This window comes from Anarrhichthys ocellatus, unplaced genomic scaffold (genome assembly GCF_004355925.1).
Source record: "Anarrhichthys ocellatus isolate YVR2014 unplaced genomic scaffold, GSC_Weel_1.0 scaffold101, whole genome shotgun sequence".
NCBI classification, from domain to species: Eukaryota; Metazoa; Chordata; class Actinopteri; order Perciformes; family Anarhichadidae; genus Anarrhichthys; species Anarrhichthys ocellatus.
Window position 1 is genome coordinate 685,517 of NW_022280131.1, and position 19,665 is coordinate 705,181.

Sequence of the window (19,665 nt, forward strand, 5' to 3'; positions counted from 1 at the left end):
GAAAAAATGTAATTCCAATTGTGTAAAATTCAAATATATTAATAAAGAATACATTTACACAGACCAGTATGACTTCAAAATGACAGTACACTACATCCAATTCAGAAACTTCAAGGTTACACTAAGTGACTAATTTCACTTGGGATTAGATTTAAAAGAAATGGTCCATAGTTACATAATAATTTCACTTCAGATTAATAACACACAACCTCGGAGTGTCAGTCAGGGATAACCAGGACATTCTGATGTAGGATTTCAAAATTAAAGCCTGTCAAAATGTCATTCTTGAGCCAACTCCTTTTGAAATTCTGATTAGATTTTAAAAGAAATGGTCTATAGTTACATAATAGTTTCACTTCAGGTTAATAGCAGACCACCTCAAGGTGTCACTCAGAGAGAACCAGGACATTCTAATGTAGCATTTCAAAATTAAAGCACGTTAAAATGTCATTCATGAGCCAATTTCTGTTGAATTTCAGATTCAATTTCAAAGGAAATTGTCCATAATTACAAATGTACTTCACTACAGATTAATAGCAGATCATATCAAGGTGTCAATAACAGATTCATTATTTTCATATCTGGCTTCATTCTGTTTGTTATATTTTAACAATATTCTTTTGTATTACAATGACACGATCAAGAGTATGTCAATGTGATGATTTACATTTTGGTTTATACACCTGCAGTAACTCCTAAGCAGTGGTAATGCTACAAGTCCCTATGAGTGAAACAAATATAAATGTAGTATAACAGCTAAAACAAGAAAGACATTAAAAAGCAGTTACAAAACAGCAATTCGATTTTCTTTTAGGCACATTTTGAAAAATTTTATCGAGGAAATTGTTTTTGTTAGGTAGGAAAGGTCTTTCCATAATTTGATTCCCCTAAATATTACTGAAAATTGACCTCTGCTAGTAAGTAATTTAGGAGGATGAAGATGTGAAGATTGACGAAGAGTGAACCTGTGAATTGACTTTAAAGTAGGTCTTGAAATGTTCAGGAATATTCCCTTCACCTGAAAGTATCTTATAAATAAAAACACCAATTTGAGAAATATTGATGTCATGAATAGTAAGAATTTGCAGTCTCTGAAATAGAAGAGCAGATGAGATGTCTGACTGTGATCGGGTTGCAATCCTAACAAAATGTTTCTGGAGGACAAAATCTTTTTGTAAAGTAGTAGGAAAAGTACTTTCCCAAACTACATTATGAAAGATAGGGATACTGTAATAAAGAATAAGGAGACAAGATGTCCAACCCTCCTTATTATTCCAGTAGATTTTTTTTATTTTTCTACTAACAGTCCAATTTAAACTCTCATCAATAATACCTAGGAATTTTGTAGATGACACTTGAGGTATCTCAACAGATTCAATTTAAAATTTAGATAAATCCTTAGAGTACGATCTTTTGCCACTGAAGATAATACAATTTGATTTCATATTCAAAGACAGTTTATTTAATCTGAACCATGTAGCATATATGCAATTAATCCAGCATTAGCTTCCTTAATCAGTGAATTTAAATTTGAATGAGAGGGTTGTGTCATCTGCAAACATTATCGGAAAAAGGCTTTTTGACACATTAAACAATTAGACAGGCTTATATAAATAAGGCTTATATAAATAAGGAATGCAATTTGTCCAGGAATGGACCCCTGAACCCTACATATTAGTCTGGCTTTGTTGGAATAACAACCCTTAACACAAACAAATTGTTTAACCATTTGTATGCAATGTCATTGAGTCCATATTTATGCAGCTTTTCAAATAAAGTATTATGGTTTACTGTATCGAAGGCTTTGGAAAGATATATGAAAATACTGCAAGTAATTCATTATTATCACGTGCAGAGATAACTTTATCAACAAGGAAAAGTAAAGCCATATAATTTGAATGATTTTTACGGAAACTATAGTGTTTGTAAAGAATTGAATTAGACTCTACATGAAACATAATCCTTTCGTGTACAATTTGTTCTAGTATTTTTTTGAAACAAGGCAATATAGATATGGGTTTATAGTTGTTAAAACAACATGGGTTTTCTGCTTTAAACAAAGGAATAACTTTGGTAACACTGGTAGCCCCTGCTATCAGTGTATGAATGGGTGTGAATGGGTGAATGATGACAAAAGCGCTGTACAAGTAGAGCTGTAAGTGTGTGAACGTGTTAAAAGGTTCGGCCAACAGGTGGCGCTGTTAAGCAACCAGTAAACTGAATGGCAGCACAAGCAGTCCGGCTTGGACTTTACGTTTTCCAGATTCAAGTTGCAGGTCAGTTAAATATCCGACGAGCGCGTGACGTCGCATCATCGCATGTGTGTGAAAGAAAGGTTGACAGTATGGGAAACGTTCTGCGCAGGACTAGAAAAGAGCTCTGAGACAAGGCCGACATACATCTAGGTGATCTGTGAACTTCTCCTGAGCCGCATACAGCCTCACACCGGCGGGGAACAACCATGGAAAACGGAGGTAGTGACAGAGACTCGGCCGCAGAGAGCAGCGGGTCTGCCCGGAGAAAGGAGTCCAGCAGCGGAGACTTCTCTCTGGATCTCAGCTGTCTACCGGAGAGATACCGGACCGCCAAGTTCAGCCTGGCGGCGCACCTCCTCTGCTGGGCTCTGCTCAGGTGGTTCCAGGTGAAAATATTTACTAGTTTTAAGTAGGCTGAACTGGGCTCGAGACGAGGTGAAGACAAACTGATCTTATTTTATATTTCATCTTTATTTTATATTTCATTTATTTTATATCTTACTTTATTTTATATCTCTCTGTACATTTTAATATGTTTCTACTTGCACTGGTTGTTGTTGGTTGTTAAATGTTTGCACCTCCCGTCACGCCAAATTCCTTGTATGTTCAACATACCATGGCAATAAGCGGTTCTGATTCTGATTCTGATCCTGATCTGGAAGAGTCTTTTTTGATGAGATGAATCAGACTCATATGTATTCATTATTATAGATCATACGCAGTGATCATTTGTTGTAAATTGTAACAAGAAGGGAGCTGTTGTAGTCTGCTTCTAGTCCTGGCTGATGAATGGTACAGATTAATTACAACCAAAATGCCCAGTGCTAATGCTGAAGTAGGAGTAGACATTCAGCTATTTGGGAAAAACACATAAATAAATGATCATTTAGACTGTATGGAATCAATAAATTCTCACAATTCGTTTAGTGTCACAAGCACTTTGTATCATTTGATAACAGTCATCAAATGATTCCATGACTACATTCACCATGACTTACTGCTGGCTCACTATCCACATTCCAGTTGTTGAAGAAGTTATGAGTTATATGAACCTCGACTGATTATTTTGGATCAGCAAACATACTGTATAATTGCCATGCGCTATTTTGTGCAGTCAGAACTCAAAAACATGCATCAACACTGAATGAATGTGGATCATCCAGGATTAGAAATATGAAAAGATTAGCCGCTATAAATTGTTTTTCAGATGTTGGGAATACTTGACAGTATGAAACAGCATGTTGTGGTTTTAGAAGGAACGATTATAGTTGTACATGAGAACGTTGTTTCTGACTGTTGGTGTTTTCAGTGGAGAAACCTGTTTGGAACAGATGAGCTGTAGAGGTCAGATCAGACCAATAATGTGACTAGATGAGTGGGGTGAACACATGGCCCATACATAAAAAACACAAAATAATTCTATTCATCCTTTCTGCTACAATCAACCTCATCACTGGTGCAGCAGGTTGTTTAGAGACGTGATGTCATACAGCTGCCTCTGGAGGGTCCGGAGCTGGGTAGTCATTTTTGTAGCCAAAACAATATCTCAAAGTAAGTAGGGTTGCAAAGGGTCAATGCATTTTCCAAGAGAAGTGAAGCTTGGGAATTTTTAAATTTTAAAACAAATGAGCAAAAATGTATGCACAAGTCGACAGGTAGGTGGGAGACGACCATATGTCAACAACATAGAACAAAAAGACTCCAGCACACTGTCATCTTCAATAGCTCTCAGAGATATTTCATTAGAACAATGTTTTCAGCCCACAGACCATCATCGGGTTTTTTACTCAGTCAATCAGTCTACATGTATCACCACATCATGGCACCATATGCCTGACAAGCATGACAAAATATATAAACTCATATATTCTTCCAGAAATTGTATGTTAAATATAGCTCAAATGCCCATAGTGCTAGTAAACAAAGTTGCCATACCAACATGTTACTCACATTTGGTTGGAGCTTGACTAAAATGTTTTCTAGAGAACCTTTTTCCTCACTGGAATCAATTTCAAATTTCAATTGTTTGACTGAGTGATGTCAGGTTGTAGTGTGCCTGAATGGTCCATGTCTATTTAAGGTATTTCCTCCTTTTGTCTTGTTCAATTACCTGAAGAAGGACTGTGTATCATAACATTGGTAATATTAACCATGTCTGACTGCCAGTGAAGAGGAAAGTGTGTGGAAGTCTTTTTTTCCAAATGTCAATATACAATCTTACCTTTTAATAGTGAACTTATTTTTGGGGGAATATACATAAAATCAATACTATAGGTCTTGCATGTTTTTGTTAAAAGTATGCCCATTTAATTGAATTGTAACGATGCACTGCATTCGTAGTGCACACTCCATCACGTGTACGGATCATTTAGCAGCATCACATTACACAGGACTTCAGTAAAATGACAACCCTCAATAAAATGTTAAATGAGTCATCTCAAGTGCATTGTTGATTTTCTTTCATTACAATTACAAGAGTTTACATTTATTTCTGATCATGATGTGGTAAAAGGTCTGCTTCTATCTGCATATGACAAGGCAAATAACCCCTATTTCCTTTTCATCCTTGATATTTCCCATAAATTCCTGTTAATTCCTATGGAAAGTTTCAACCTTGAATATTCCCTAAAGAAGTAGACAAATCTGAAGCACGGGACTTAGTAATATTCACAACTATGATGTAATGACTAATATGTAGGGTAATAATAAAAGCAGTACCAGATGCCATGGCAGCTGGGTGGAAGAGATGATTATAGAAACCAGTGTAAACTGGTGGAGGAAGGTGTAGAGCAGGCTCCCAACCTTTTTGTTTTGTGACCCGTACAAAATGAATTCCATTTTGCAGATGTGCATTCATAAATTAGGTCTGATATATGCTAATGAAAAATAGTTGCTTGTATTTGTAATTTTAGGGGATGCAGTATTATATGGGGTCAGATCAGTCTCAATAATTGCAAATGCACACAGAAAGACTCACAAATGCAAACAGAAAAATTCACAAATGCGCACAGAACAATTCACAAATATATTACATTTACAAATGCACACAGAAGGATTTACAAATAAATTTGACTCACAAATGCACGCAGAACGATTCACAAATACATTCCAATGCACACATGAATAAATTACGATTTATAGAAATGTAAAAATAATCACAAATATATTTCTGCATTTGTATGTATTTCTGTGTGGATTTTTTATATTTGTTTGTGGATTTGTATGTATTTGTTTGTGGATCGCACTGCATTTGTTTGTGGATTGCTACACATTTATTTGTGGGTTTTTTGAGACTCTCCTGACGTGGCTGGATTCGCAAATGCGTTTTTTCAACATTCTAATTGTCAACCAATCACATGAGCGCAGCTCCCCCGTCCCCTCCCCACGAGGTCTTAAATCTCTTCCCCACGCCCATTGTGTGGGACAGCTTACATTCTGAACCCGACCTTCTGATAATCATTATTTACATTTGTTTCATGAGTCCAACACCATTGGGAGCTATTTCATTAGTTTTTTTGATTTCTTAATTGTTATTAAATGTTATTTTTGTATTTATTTTACAGACACTAAGCACCAGACCAGGCACGGGTTAAGTGAAAGGCAGGATTAATGCAGGTGTCAATCAATCAATCAATCAAGCCTATTTGTCACATGTTATCATTAGGGATGGGTATCGTTTGGGTTTTTCCGATACCGGTGCTAAAACGATACTTTTAAAATGATACCGGTGCCTAAACGGTGCCTGAACCGATACTTATTTCTTCAAATTGAACAATATATTAACTGTTTAAAGTATACTATAAATATAAATAAATACAAAACACTTGGCTTCAAACTACAGCTTCAAACTTTGAAACTTCAAACTATGAACAATAAATTAACTGTTAACAACAGTTTACAGTATACTTAAATACATATAAATAAATACAAAACACACACACACACACACTCTGTACACACACTACAGCTTCAAACCTCAGCAATTCTTTTGCAGAAATATCATCATATTTGCATTCTCTGGCAAAATACGACACCTCTCCTGCTTATTTTATTTTATTTTATTTTACCAGTTGGTGGCGGTAATGCGCCAATTCATCATTTGCCAACCACCACTACACCTCAAAGAAGAAGATGAAGCTTTCGAGTGCCTGTGTATGTTGTGTTTATGACAGATCTCGGTCTCGTTTTTTTGTTTTTTTAATAAATCATGGCCGAAGCTTCGCCAGAATGATGGAGGGGTTTGTTTCTAAGCGCGCACGGCTCGTCCGGTTGTAATAATACTATGAGTGAGGAGCGGAGGACCGAGGCTGCCAGGACGGAGTCATCAGAGTAGTGTAAAAAAAGTATTTCAATCGGCTCAGGCACCGAAAGGAAGCACCGAAATGTGCGTTGCATTTCGGTCCGGTAGATACCGGTCGTATAGGAACCGGTGCTATAGTGGCACCGGGTTTCGGTACCCAACCCTAGTTATCATATATGGTACAAGTCCAGTAAAATGCAGTCCCACCAGTTTCTTCACTTTGTGCATTAAAACTAGTTGGGTTGGGGGGATTTTAGTGGCCTGAGGCTAGAAGCTCTTCTGGAGCCTCTCAGTGCTGGTCTATCTGGTACCTTCATCACAACCTCAACATGGAGAGAAGGCCGTTATACAGTTGGTATCGAGCCCGATACTCTTCTAATGTGATACTTTGTTCATGTATTCATACTGGTACTCACAGCACTGCACCGATACAACTGCACCTGATACCACTACCACAATGTGACGTTAAGCTCTCGTCAGTTGAGCCTGATGAGCTGGCCAGCTGTAACGATAACCAAACACAAACTGGTTAAATCCATCAGAACTGACAGTCCTCAATCCACTTGCCCCAAAAAGTTACATCAATTTGTTTAGCTGTGAGGTTGTCAGCTGTGTTTGCCTGGTACGCTCTGTCAGGGTTTCCTCCATATTTCAAGCATGATGCAATGTTAGCGAGTGTCAGAGGTAGAGAGAGCTTGATGGTGAGTATGAAGTCAGCAACGTTATAGCTGTTATCATAGCATTTTAGGGCGTGTACAGTTTATTTGTTGGTGACTAAATGCTACAACTCTTCAAGACCGTGAGGAGAACAGGCAGCAACCTCCGGTTCTGAAGAGTGAAGCAGATGCAGAAGTGTCTTGAAGCTGCATTCTCTCTACTGACCATCAGTGGGCGACTCCTCTGGTTGTATAGAAGTCTTTGAGAAAATGACTCTACTTCTCACTTGATGTATTACCTCAGTAAACATTGTAAACATGAGTTTATGTCTCAATCTCTAGTTTCAAGTCTTCTTCAATACAGCATGATGTTCATTTAGTAAGTTAGGGTCCATTCAGAGTCAAATAGACCATAAAGCAGGGTATGCTTTAGGGCGGGGCTACCTTGCAATTGACAGGTTGATACCCTACCAGAGTCTCCATGCCACTCTGCATTCAAATATCGTCAGTTCCATTCATCGGTTGCAAAAAGCCAAGATGGCAACTGCCGTAATCCAAGATGGCGACGGCCAAAACGCTGAACTGGAGGCCTACGAGCGGCGGTCCACAAACCAATGAGTGTCACGATGACTCCTTTCACTACTTCTATACAATCTATGGAGGAGACACAAGCTACCTTCCTGTCGGGGGTTAGCCCTGAAGTTAGTAACAACTCTGGCTGCTTACATATATTAAATATTTATTTTTACTGTTTAACTAATAGCATAGTGAAGCAGTTATTTATGCTCTGTTTATATTAGGAAAATAATGTTGAATGTTAAAATGTCAACAACAAAGTCAGAACTGTAATGGTACTACTAAGTACTCATACCGGTACTTGGTATCGGCAAGTACTCAAATGTAAGTACTCTGGTGGAGTAAAATTGACTATTGTGGGCCGCCACAGTCTAAGTAATTAACAGGAAACACGGAGTTACTGATACACTCATAACTAATCTAGAGAGCTGTTTATAGCCATATTTTGACAAAAAACTATGAGGAACAAACTGAGCATGTGACTGCACAGCGGAGTGGTGGTTTGAGAAGTCTTCAAGATCACCATTGGAATTTATCGTAACCGCTGTGAATCTAAACTGAACACAGCTTTCTATATTCAAAACATCAGCCGAGTATTCCTTAAAAGATGAGTCCTATAATTGTATTATGAAAATATTGTATTCATCACTGTGTTCTTTCTTTTCTCTCCTCAGAAACTCAGATGCCAGTCTGCTCTGCTGCAAGTAAGAACATTCTTCTTTTGCACTTCTTATTATTTTTGACGAGTTGTTGAGCTGGCTCTGCTTTGTCAGGAGCAGAAGGGTGTTCTGGTTAAATTCAGTTCATTCAGGTGTGAAGTGATGTTGATCAAAAAGCCACAATATTATATTTTCTCATCTTCTAACAAGAGTGTCATAACATGAAGGGAGACAAAACGAGTTAAAAGTAATAAATACACATTTATTTAATGAACCAATAACTAAACTAAACAAACAAAACAAAGCAGCCGCCTTGTCAGCCAAACAAGAGTCAGAGAGGAGAGGAGACTGTTGGTTTTAAGGCAGTGATGGCCTTTCAATGTCATTTATAAATGCTTTGTAAGGCATAGATAGTCCTCACTTTAGATGAGGTTATGCAAAACACTTTACTAACGAGTAGTAACTACCTTAATTAATCATGAATTAATCATGAATTGCAGTATTAATACGCGTTTATAAAGCATATATTAACATAGTCCCTAACCATTAGTGCATATCTAAATCATTATATATATATAAATGGATGAATAATGTACTTCTAAATATGTTCTTAATCATTTACTTACACTTTATAAATGATCTTATTAAATCTACAACTCCTTAATAATTGGTTTGTAATATATATAATACTTAATTTACAAATGGGGAATCCATCATTTATAAAGTATGAAAACACAATCATGAAACACATAATAGACAAGCTTATTAATCAAGAATAAAACATTTATAACTGTTGTTATGAATTGCATACTAATGAGTGTTAATGTAGGAACAATGATTATAAAGGATGAATTAAGTGTTTACTCATAATGCTTCATAGTGTGTGGTTATTATAAAGTGTTACCAAGAGGAAAATCTTTTTTGTTTGGCTAAACAAAAGGGGTATTACTATTTAACAAAAATATCTGTCTCTGTAGGCTCCTTTCCATAATGTTGACCGACACCTATGATAACAATCTGTGCCTGTCAGTTAAGCAAAACAAGCACTTTGTGATGTAATTTGATGGTCAAAGTTGCCCCAAACATTTGCCTACATTGCGGCTCATGGCCTGGCTGCTGGCTGAGACGTTCTACTGGACCAATTCCAAAAAATGTTGTACATGTTATTATTATTATTATTAGTAGTAGTAGTAGTAGTAGTAGTAGTAGTCATAGTATTATTAGCTATTTACACATTAAAATATGTCAACTTTGGGCCCAAGTTTAAAAATACCGGAATTCCATTTTTGCGTTGTCTCGATGGCCAGGTGACGTAGTGGCTCACATTTACACTGTGATCTATAGGCTTTAGCTTCTACCTTTATAGAATATCTTTTTTTAACTGTTGTCATCCTGGATAAATCCTTCTGACACATATTGTAGAGCCTTCTGTCTGCTCCTGATCTGAAGTGTTTGATAATATTTCTTCAAGGAGTTCAGTTAGTGACATGCTGGTTTCGACAGCTTGACTTAGGGTACATCCCAAGTCTCTTAATTGTCATTTCCTCACTCCTCGATCCTCGCTTGAACCGGAAGTTGTTCTGCGCCGCCATATTGACGGCCGTCCCAAAGCTCTTATTTAGCGCTGAGGACCGAGGATCAAGGAGAGAGGAGGGATCTCTGAGGAGCCATGAGCGAGGACGCACAAGAACAGCCTTCCAGGAAGTCTTTTAACGACCGACACGCCCCCTCATTGTTCATCAGTTATGTGATTGGACGCTGCAGCCGATCGGACTGATAACATTTTTTTCAACGTGTAAACAGTGAAGACGGATCTCAGATTAAACTCTAGTTTTATATTTGATATGTTTTGTGATTCACCATCTGGTTTAAATAAATGTTCATTGTAGACTGAACAACAAAAGGAGCACAAACAACTTTCTTCATTTATTAGAAAGATTTGTCTTTTCATGATCTGATATTTCCCTCAATAACTTTTATTACGAATTAAAATCAGAAAGAGCTGCAGAGACGAAACACTTTTATTTATCTTTATTTCCATTCAGTCACGTAAGGCTGATCATTCCTGAGTGTCGGGGTTGATGAGTTATATCATTTAAGAAAAGCCATAATCATATTCTGGGTTATTTAATAATGACGTCACGGTCACAATTTCAAAACGTACAGACAGAAATAATTCATTAATAAGTCAAATGCATTCTGCCGGTAGAAAGCGATCCTGCGCTTATAAACGGAAACACAGAACACAGTTTGTTAAAGAGGTAACAGGCTACAGAGAGACAACACCTCTACTCTGACAGTGATGATTACTGTGTGTCTTTATTAGTTATTAGTGTCATTAGTTAAGTTAAGTACAGTGATCATGTGTACAGACACAAACTTCTCAAAAGTCTCTCCAGCTGTTAAAGCCGACTGACATCTGATCCAGCTGTGATCAGAGCCGCCATCATCAGAAACAGACGTCGCTTCACGTGACGATACAAAGGAAAGGACGTCTCATATCTCTTAAAAAACATTTCCTCGTTTCCTCTCTCCTCGCATTGTTTCCTTGCATCTCTCCATGCATCCCTGGTGGGAGAACTAAGACGCAAGGAAAGGACGCAAGTGAGGGAAACGGGGACGCAATTAAGAGACTTGGGATGTACCCTGAGTAGCAGCAGAGGGGCGGGGCTTAGAGAGGGGTGAATTACACACGTTAACAGCAGCAGATGCTGAAACTAACCATTACACAGTGTAAGAGGATTGGATTCACCTTTGATGCTTTATTGGATCAACTGATCACCTTTTACCTGGTTTCATGTTTTTTGGATTGCTCCTAATGCACTTTTTATATGAATTTAAAAGGCTCACGTGACTCCTGCTACTCACTGAGTAGCTAAAACCATTTGACACCAAGTTTTGTAACTCTTCGGTGTTAGTCATGGTACCCTGTGTCAGAAGAGGACATAATTGTTCTTCAAGAAAATCCCAGAATCTGCCTGTAAATGCTGGATTCCCTTGAGAGTGGAGCGTAATGTGTCAAAAACCAAACTGCATTCCACACTATGAGGACACAGTGTGGGCAATGCCATTAGGAGCCCTCTATAATTTACAGAACTGTAAGGAGTTAAGTCTGGTTCACTGTGGAGCTCAGAAACCACAGCACACAGCAGTAATAGATCTGTAGAAGCTGACTGGACCTACTGCTGCTAATTCAGCTTCTGTTGGGTTCCCATATTTAGAATCAATAATTTCAAAAGCAATGCAGAGATTCAATGACTTGTGTGTCAGTAAAGAAAAAGAAAATCTTCAAAGTTCAGAGAGTAAGCAACACTGGTTCCAGACCTCTATATTGCTGCCCAGATCTCAGATTTCTCAGAAGTCTTTATAAAAAAAGAATTTTTAAAAAACGTCATGGTCTGTGGTTTGTAACAACTGGTGAACCACAGGGAAAAAAACAGGACTCAATTGTACGACCAGGACAAGGCGTAGGCCTTTACTTTGCAGATGGTCAGTACACAGGGAGTCAGAACAGGCACACAAATCAGGCAAAAACATGGTAAAAAACAGGACGAAGACGAACTGGCACAGAGACAGGGTCACAAAGGGTCTAAATCAGTGGCGGGCCGTGCATTTTATACCTGGGCCTTCACTGCAGTCCTTCAGCTGAAACACAGCTACGGTTATTATTTGTTTTGTGTAAAAATGAAGCCAACACCTGTAGATACACTATCTGCCGAGAGTGCGTCTCCTCTCTGCTCTGACTGCAGCGCGAGGCTTCTGTGGGCGGCAGCGGAGGGGCTCACGGCAGCACCGCTGCTCGTTCACGACAGTGCAGAACGTACGTGCTTTAACGTCAAAACACCAGAAAATTCTCCAATAACACCAGAACAAGTTGCTAGATTTGTCACTAGTAGCTTTTGACAAAAAAAGTCGCCATGAGGGTTTTGAAAGTCACCAGATTTAGCGAGAAAGTCGGCAAGTTGCCAACACTGGCACCAGCTAAATATGTCCCCAGAGCAACATTGGACGTAACAATGGTTCCTATCACATATTAAACCAAACAAAAATCTTCATTAAAAACAAGTTGTACAAATAATAATATATATAAACAAGCATATTAAAGCTACTGCAGATGTAAAAACAAAAGCTTACCAGAGCTGCTGTTCATTATTTAAAGACAAAGTGCATCCTCCTTTCTTTGTTAATAAAGAGTTTAATCCCATGGTTGTTCAGTACATCCGTGCGTTTTAGTTTGTGATTTGTCAGGCTAGCCCACTGACCAATCACGTACTTGTAGGCCAGCTAGCAGGCTCTGGCACGTCAAAGAATACGCCCAACATGTCAAACTAAAGATCTGATTGGTTGAACACTATGACAATCAACAATATCGTCCCCATTCACTTAAACTGCAAAGGGATGCACTTGTGAGTCTGCAGGCCTCGGCCTCTGTTCTTACCTAGAGACACAGAGGTGAAATCTGATTGGATAAAAGCTCTACTTAAAACAAGCTGCACTGGAAGCAGAGCAACTGAGGAAGACAGTAGCTGTGCAATGAGAAAATAAGATGATGGGAAAAATATTTTTATAAATTATAATACATGGTGTATTTAAGAAAAATTATAAAATTATAAAATAGCTATAACTTTGTGATTCTGTTTAGGCCAGCAGAGAAGGCCTTGCAGGTCCTGACGGCCCACCACTGGTCTAAATGCACTGGGAGGTATAGGTGATAAGACACAGGTTGGATCAATCAGGGGCGGGGCAGACAATCACAGTGGCGGGAAAACACACAAAGTCAGGAAATGAAGTCATCTGAAACGAGAAGAGAGGTAAGTAACAAAATAAAACAGGAAATACTGATAAATGATGAAATAAGGAAAACATAACTTAAGAGACAGGACAGCCAAAGGAACGCCCACCTCTGCCTCCAGGTCTGGGAACAGTGAAGGCTGGTAGCCATAGGCACACTGGAGAGAGGAGAGACCAGAAACAGAATAGGACATGGTGTTATATGCGTACTCCACCCATATGAGGTGCTTGCTCCAAGATGCATGAGTCTGGGAGATGAAGCAGCGCAGGCAGGTCTCCAGCTCCTGATTCAGCCGCTAGGTGTGTCCGTTAGATTGTGGGTGGTATCCGGATGAGAGACGCCGAGAAGAGAGCAGAAAACCTTCTAGAATTGGGAGATGAAGGGAGGACCCTGGTCCGACACCACATCCCTATAGGGAAACCATGGATACGGAAGACATGACACAACATAGCCTCCGCCATCTCTGTGACAGAGGGCTACTTGGGTAGAGGAATGAAATGCACCATCTTAGAGAATCTGTCCACTACTCTGAGGATGGCAGTGTTATCTTCTGAGGTTTGTAGCGGGCACATACTGGACAGGCAGCCACATACTCCCCCACCTCCTTCTCCATAGTGGGCCACCAGAAATGTTAGATGACGAATCTGGTTCACCGAACGCCAGGATGACAGAGATGAGGGAAGTGTGAGCCCAATGATAACCTGGCAGTGGAGAGAGACAGGGACAAACCGATGACTGGGCTGGCAGGCCTCCGCCACCCGAGTGTCTCTTAAGGCCCGCCTAACCAGCTCCTCGACATCCCATGTAGGGGCTCCTCGGAGGATGGCAGGATGCTGGAAGGAGAGCTGGGGACAGAATAGGGTCCCCTCACAGTCAACAGTTCCCGGTTACCCACGCCGTAATTAGTCTCCGCTGAAGAGAGTTTACGGGACAGGAAAGAGCAGCAATGGACTAATAGGAAGTGAATTGATATGAAACGAGAAGAGAGGAAAATAACACAAAATAAAACAGGAAATAATGAGTTTGTCCCCACAGACAATAAATACCCACAAAAATGGTGGGTGTGTACATTTTTTATCTTATTTTCTTATTCAACCTCTGTTTTTCCAGGACATATTTCCAGTATATATTTCCACTGACATGTAAAATCCCCCTTTCATTAAAACCAAGTCAAGACTACAGCTCAAAAAGTTTTACATAAAAGCGCAAACAACATACTTTAGAAAAAGGCAAATTACATCAACCAATGAATTAGCATTGTTCAATAGTAGGATATGTGCGTTCAGGGTTCACAGTTCTTAATCTTATCCTAAAAGCCACATTTTAAAAATAAGTGTCTCTGTAGCTCACACCAAGAGCTACTTTAAAACCACTCTTACCAAAGACAGTGCAGGTTCATCGAATGACGTACATAATTTCTTTTTATAAGGTTGCTGCTGCTGCTAATTGTATTAGTGCTCATTAGAGAACATAGATAAGGAGACAGTTCATGTAATATGGCCTTATAAAGAAAAACATATCAGTGTTCCATTCTACAGTTATATAATGAAGACATCCATTTTCTCATAAAAGCTGCGATAATGTGTGCAGAGACCTGAATCAGAAAAAATCTTAACGCATCATGATATACTGAATGTAAATTCATCAATGTCAGAGGAACTTGCATGCATTAATAAAATATCAACACAATAAATTGCTGATAACAGCATGGCTTGAATTATTATTTCCTTGCAGCAAAAGAAAAACAGCATTTGCTTCTATAGGAGAAACTTCACCCTACATTTTATTTAAAGGCACTCAACATGTTTAAAAGACACATTATCTTCTAGGGAAAAGAACAGCTTCAGGTATTTATAAGTTGACTCTTTTAATCATCATTATTTCCCGTTAATTTACAGTAACAATGTGATACTGGTCAGCTGTCCTCTTTTACCTTGAGAAGCACAGCTCAGTGTCCATTCATAATGATTCTTCAGAACAACATTAAAAGCAGATTGCAGTTCCTAATCACATTCGCTAATGATGAGGCAGAACTATACATAATGGTGTTATCATAATAGGACATTTTTATCCAGATTTCTGTCAGAGGAAATAACATGGTTTCATGGTTTCCACAATTATTTATCAGATTATTTCTAATATAGCTAATGAACTAAAATATTTATCATCATTAACTTTATCTTTGTACTCTGTAAAAGTCATCTATAGAGGTTATTTGTATAAAAGCACAATTCAAATGATTAGGAAATAAATTATTATATTTGTATTGATACAACACATCTTTGCATTGTTTGTTTTAATTATGTAATATAAGCTGCTTAGAGATTATAAATTCCTTCTCTAATATCTATTTATGTTTCAGTGAAAACATCTCCTTCAAACAATTGTATTTCTTCTAAGTTTCTCGCCAAAAATACATTTTACAAAATTACATTTGAACACATGATAACGCTCGAATTTACCTTTGTCCAATACAAATTTTAACTGAATGGAGATGAACGCACCATAATGTAACTAAACGTAACCTCTGTACATTAGCTGTTAGCTCTGGTGCTAGCTCTCCTCCGATTGTAACAGAAAGTTGTTGTAAGGCTGGATGTGAGGGTCCAATGACAGAAGTTGTCGTATGTTGTACAGATTGTGAAGCCCTCTCAGGCAAATGTATAATTGTGATATTGGGCTATACAATTACAAGGTAATTTAATTTAATTTAATGTTTTTTGATGACAGGGTGAAAGCAGGCCATTTAGGTCCGGTACGCTGTTCCACTAAAATATTTAGTACACAGCAGAGGGTAGAGGGTACAGCAGCTCCATGCAAACAGGTTTTTAATCCATGCTTGCCACTTTTCCAGAACTGTTTAAGTGACCTACTGCAGGGAAATGACAACTTCTGCTGCAGATGACTGTCTGATATCGAGCTCTGAGGGTTTCTTGCCAAAATCTCCCAAATAAAGTAACAGAAAAACTAAGCTGTGATGTTTCACTATGTTCAGTTTTATTCCAACAACACGGACAGCAGGTCAAACAATCTGCCACTTCTGTAACTCTGATGGCATAACATTGTGCATGCTCATCTTTACTTCTTTACTTACTACCTTTGTCCAGACACATAAAGATTGTGTAAAAAATGTTTGCTTTCCAAAAATGCTTACATTTTCTTTTGCTTATAATCAATGTTGTAGTTTTGGGGGATTTGTGTCTCTCACCACAGCAATTTGCAAATAGAGCAAAGGCATTATAATAAATAGTTTGGAGCATTAGTTAATAACAAGTCAGAGTATTGATTTTTAGGCACGTTTAAGATTGGGCTTGTTGGCAACTCTACAATTTGCATGAGATGTGCAGAGTCGCTAAAACATATAAAAGGATCAGAGACAGGAGCCAACCAATCCCAATTCAAATCCCCCCATAAAACCTGCTCGTTCTAATTCACTGTAGACGAGGATTCAGACAGTGAAGACAATGTATCATTTGGTGCAGAAGGAAGTCTGTAACATCCTACAAATGTCAAATGTACAATTAACATCACCAGAAATGAACTGTGGCCTGAAAACCCATTCTCCGCATCAATTGTAATTGCACTGAAGAAGAAGTTAAAGCCATTTATATGAATAGGACTATGATTAGATCTACTCAGCCATATCTCCAATGAAACCATAATATCCCCACTGGTTGACTGTTGGGACTTTACTTAAAGGAAACTGACGTTTACTTCATGAGGGTAGTTAAGTTAATAATTCATGTAAAATAATTATGGTGGGAAAATATTGAGTTGAAAGAAGACTGTTTTTTTCATTTCATTTGTGAACTAATAAGTACAGAAGATAAGTTTGAATTCAAATGCCTTATGTCATATTAAAAGGACTGCATTTTCCATAATGCTCTTGGAGCAGAAGAAAGAGGCAACATTTTTGCGACAATAGTTAGTTCCAGTGCCGGTTGACACCTGCTGTTAGCAACCAAGTTGTGTACCCTTTGTTATCACAAGCTGAAGTCTAAAACTTTTTCATTCACAAAAGTATAATAATATTATGAATATTACCAAAAATATTCTATATCCTAATTCAGTGGACTTTTAAATCCCAATTTGACTTTAAAAAAATCCAGAAAAAACCAAAAACAATCTTTCAGAGTCAATTTTCCAAATTTCAGAATCTCACTGGATGTTTAGAAGTCTACCTGGACTCAATCAGGTCCTTTCAGATCCCAGTGAAGATGACCAGGAACCACGGATCGGTCCTCTCCAGAATTTTGTCTACAGAGGCAGAAGGAAAAGCCTCCTGGATGATCGGTCCCCGTCCGCAGCTGGTTCCTGACGATCTTTCAAGGGATTCTGTTCGTGACGGCAAGTTTGTGGTGGAAAACAAACTATTCAATAGTACCGAGTGAGTCCTACAATACTGAATACTGAAACAAGAAACATTGAGGAAAGAAGTTTGTCTTTAAAGTATTTATTCTCTGGCCAGAGAAGGCTTCACCGTCATACTGACTGCAGTTCAGTCTGCAGAGGATGAGCCAAGAGTTCAGTTTGTCTCCTGCTCTTAAGCATCTCAGCACACAGTAGGGGAACCTCAGGTATTTACAGTATAACAATTGATCAGCAGTTTCAAGCTCCCCATTGACCCCTCCAGTCATCCCCTTCATGTTCTGAGCCTTGTCACACAAAGGCATGTCTTTATTACTCTTGCCTATCTCTGAGAATCTTCACACCTCAACATTCTCTGGTTAAACTGCAACCCCCATTGAGTCACTCCCTCTTATCAAAGCAACGACAGAGATACCCCATATGGTCCTGTTCCCACTCTCCTAGGTATAGTTTTGTTAGTGAGTAACGTACATCAACTAAATCACAGTAGAAATGTACTAGCACAGGGAAAATTCTCTATCACACCACCCCTACATAAGAATATACCAGCACAGGTGTCTCAGTAGTCAGAAATGATATCTCTCATTTGTCATTGGCAACATACAAGAGCAAATAAGCTTTTCCAATGAATATAAAACTATGACTGTGGGGTCTGTCTGGACCTGCTGCTGCTCAAGTGATTCCTCGAGTCCTCAAGGTTGCTAGGGTAGTAAATTCAAAACATTTTTGAGAGAACATATTTTGATTCAAACACTTGGCTATATTGGATATCAAAATCTCAGAATTCAAAGTATGATGGTGCTATCAGTTTCAGAAGGTATACCATCATATTTCTATTTTGTATGCTAGTAGATTTTGAGAATTAGGACTCCATCAGTAGATCGGACAGGGCAATTTATTTATATAGAGTGGGGAGGTAAAATCACTGAAAAGGAAAGCATCAGATAGTGAGCATTATGGTCAATAACTGTTAGAGATAGAAGGTTTAGTCAAAACAACATGTGCTTGTGTAATGTTCCCTGTGTGAGAAAGGTGGGATTATAATCTGCCTCAAGTAAAGCGCTAGCCAGAGTAAAAATACAACCAGCTAGGGTTGCTGGACAGCCATCCTTACTCCTGGCCCTCCTCCCCCTTCCTCTCCTCTCTCTCATTGGCTTCTTTTATGTGGTTGGACTGCATAAATCCAGGCCGCTGTGGGAGAGACAGACAGTTTTTGTTTTCCTGTGTCTCCAACACAAGCCACCACAGGATGTTTCTTCAGCTCTGCAATGTCACAAGCGAGATTGTTTCTCTCAATGTGAACATAAGAAAATCTGTGAGGGAGCAGGAAGAGTTCGGGTCCACAGAGTCTTTGTATGTGACAGCAGCAGGAGTTTGTTACGTAACAACCTCCCTAATTAGTTCCACTTTGTTTGATTTGTGTTGTCTTTGTTTGACCGAAACTTAATCGGGTATATTTTATTTTTAAATTGTGCCTATGGTATATGAATGTTGTGTGAACGTTAGATAGTCCTGATGGGCAGGTGGCACGGTGCATGGTAGCCCCTGTCATCAGTGAATTAATCTATACAAGTACAGACCATTTACCATTTATATCATTTGTGGCTAACTGTGCTCTGACAAGTAAAAAACAAAACATAATGTTCTTCTGCTCTTCTTATTCTGCCACAGTCACAGTATGGGGATAACAGTAAGGCTCTGAACTTTAGCCTGTCTCCTTTGGGTTGCTTGGCTGTTTTTGAGCATCAGGCCAAAAGCCTATTCTACACTTGTACCCATTGTAAACCACCAAATGGGAAGACCTGGTTGATCCGGAATCATTTTTTCAACCCTGTCAATTCCCATTTCTTCAGTTTTCTTCATGTAATAACTGTATTTTTTGATTATTTTAACAGTTTTTTCTTTAATGTTGCATGTTGGATGGCTCTATACACTACCCTTAGCCCCAACTGGAGAAGAGACCTTTCAGTATTGTAAATCCGAGCTGTAGCGAATTAAGAATACTTTGTTACTATATAAAAAAAGACAAGTAAGCACTACTTGGATCTGAAAAGCAGGT

At 38.6% G+C, this 19,665-nt stretch overlaps 1 protein-coding gene across 3 annotated transcripts in view; it reads left to right on the top strand.

The window, feature by feature from the left end:
- Window positions 1-2,294: 2,294 nt before the first annotated feature.
- Window positions 2,295-19,665, top strand: part of arhgef4 (Rho guanine nucleotide exchange factor (GEF) 4) — a 129,157-nt gene continuing 111,786 nt past the window's right edge. The window contains exons 1-2 of one of the 3 annotated variants that reach the window (XM_031875986.1): window positions 2,295-2,641; window positions 8,462-8,491. In XM_031875986.1, coding sequence (XP_031731846.1) covers window positions 2,462-2,641; window positions 8,462-8,491 — 210 coding nt within the window. In that variant the 5' untranslated portion in view covers window positions 2,295-2,461. The remainder of the gene's footprint in view (window positions 2,642-8,461; window positions 8,492-19,665) is intronic. The other 2 variants (XM_031875985.1, XM_031875989.1) reach the window with 2 other exon arrangements.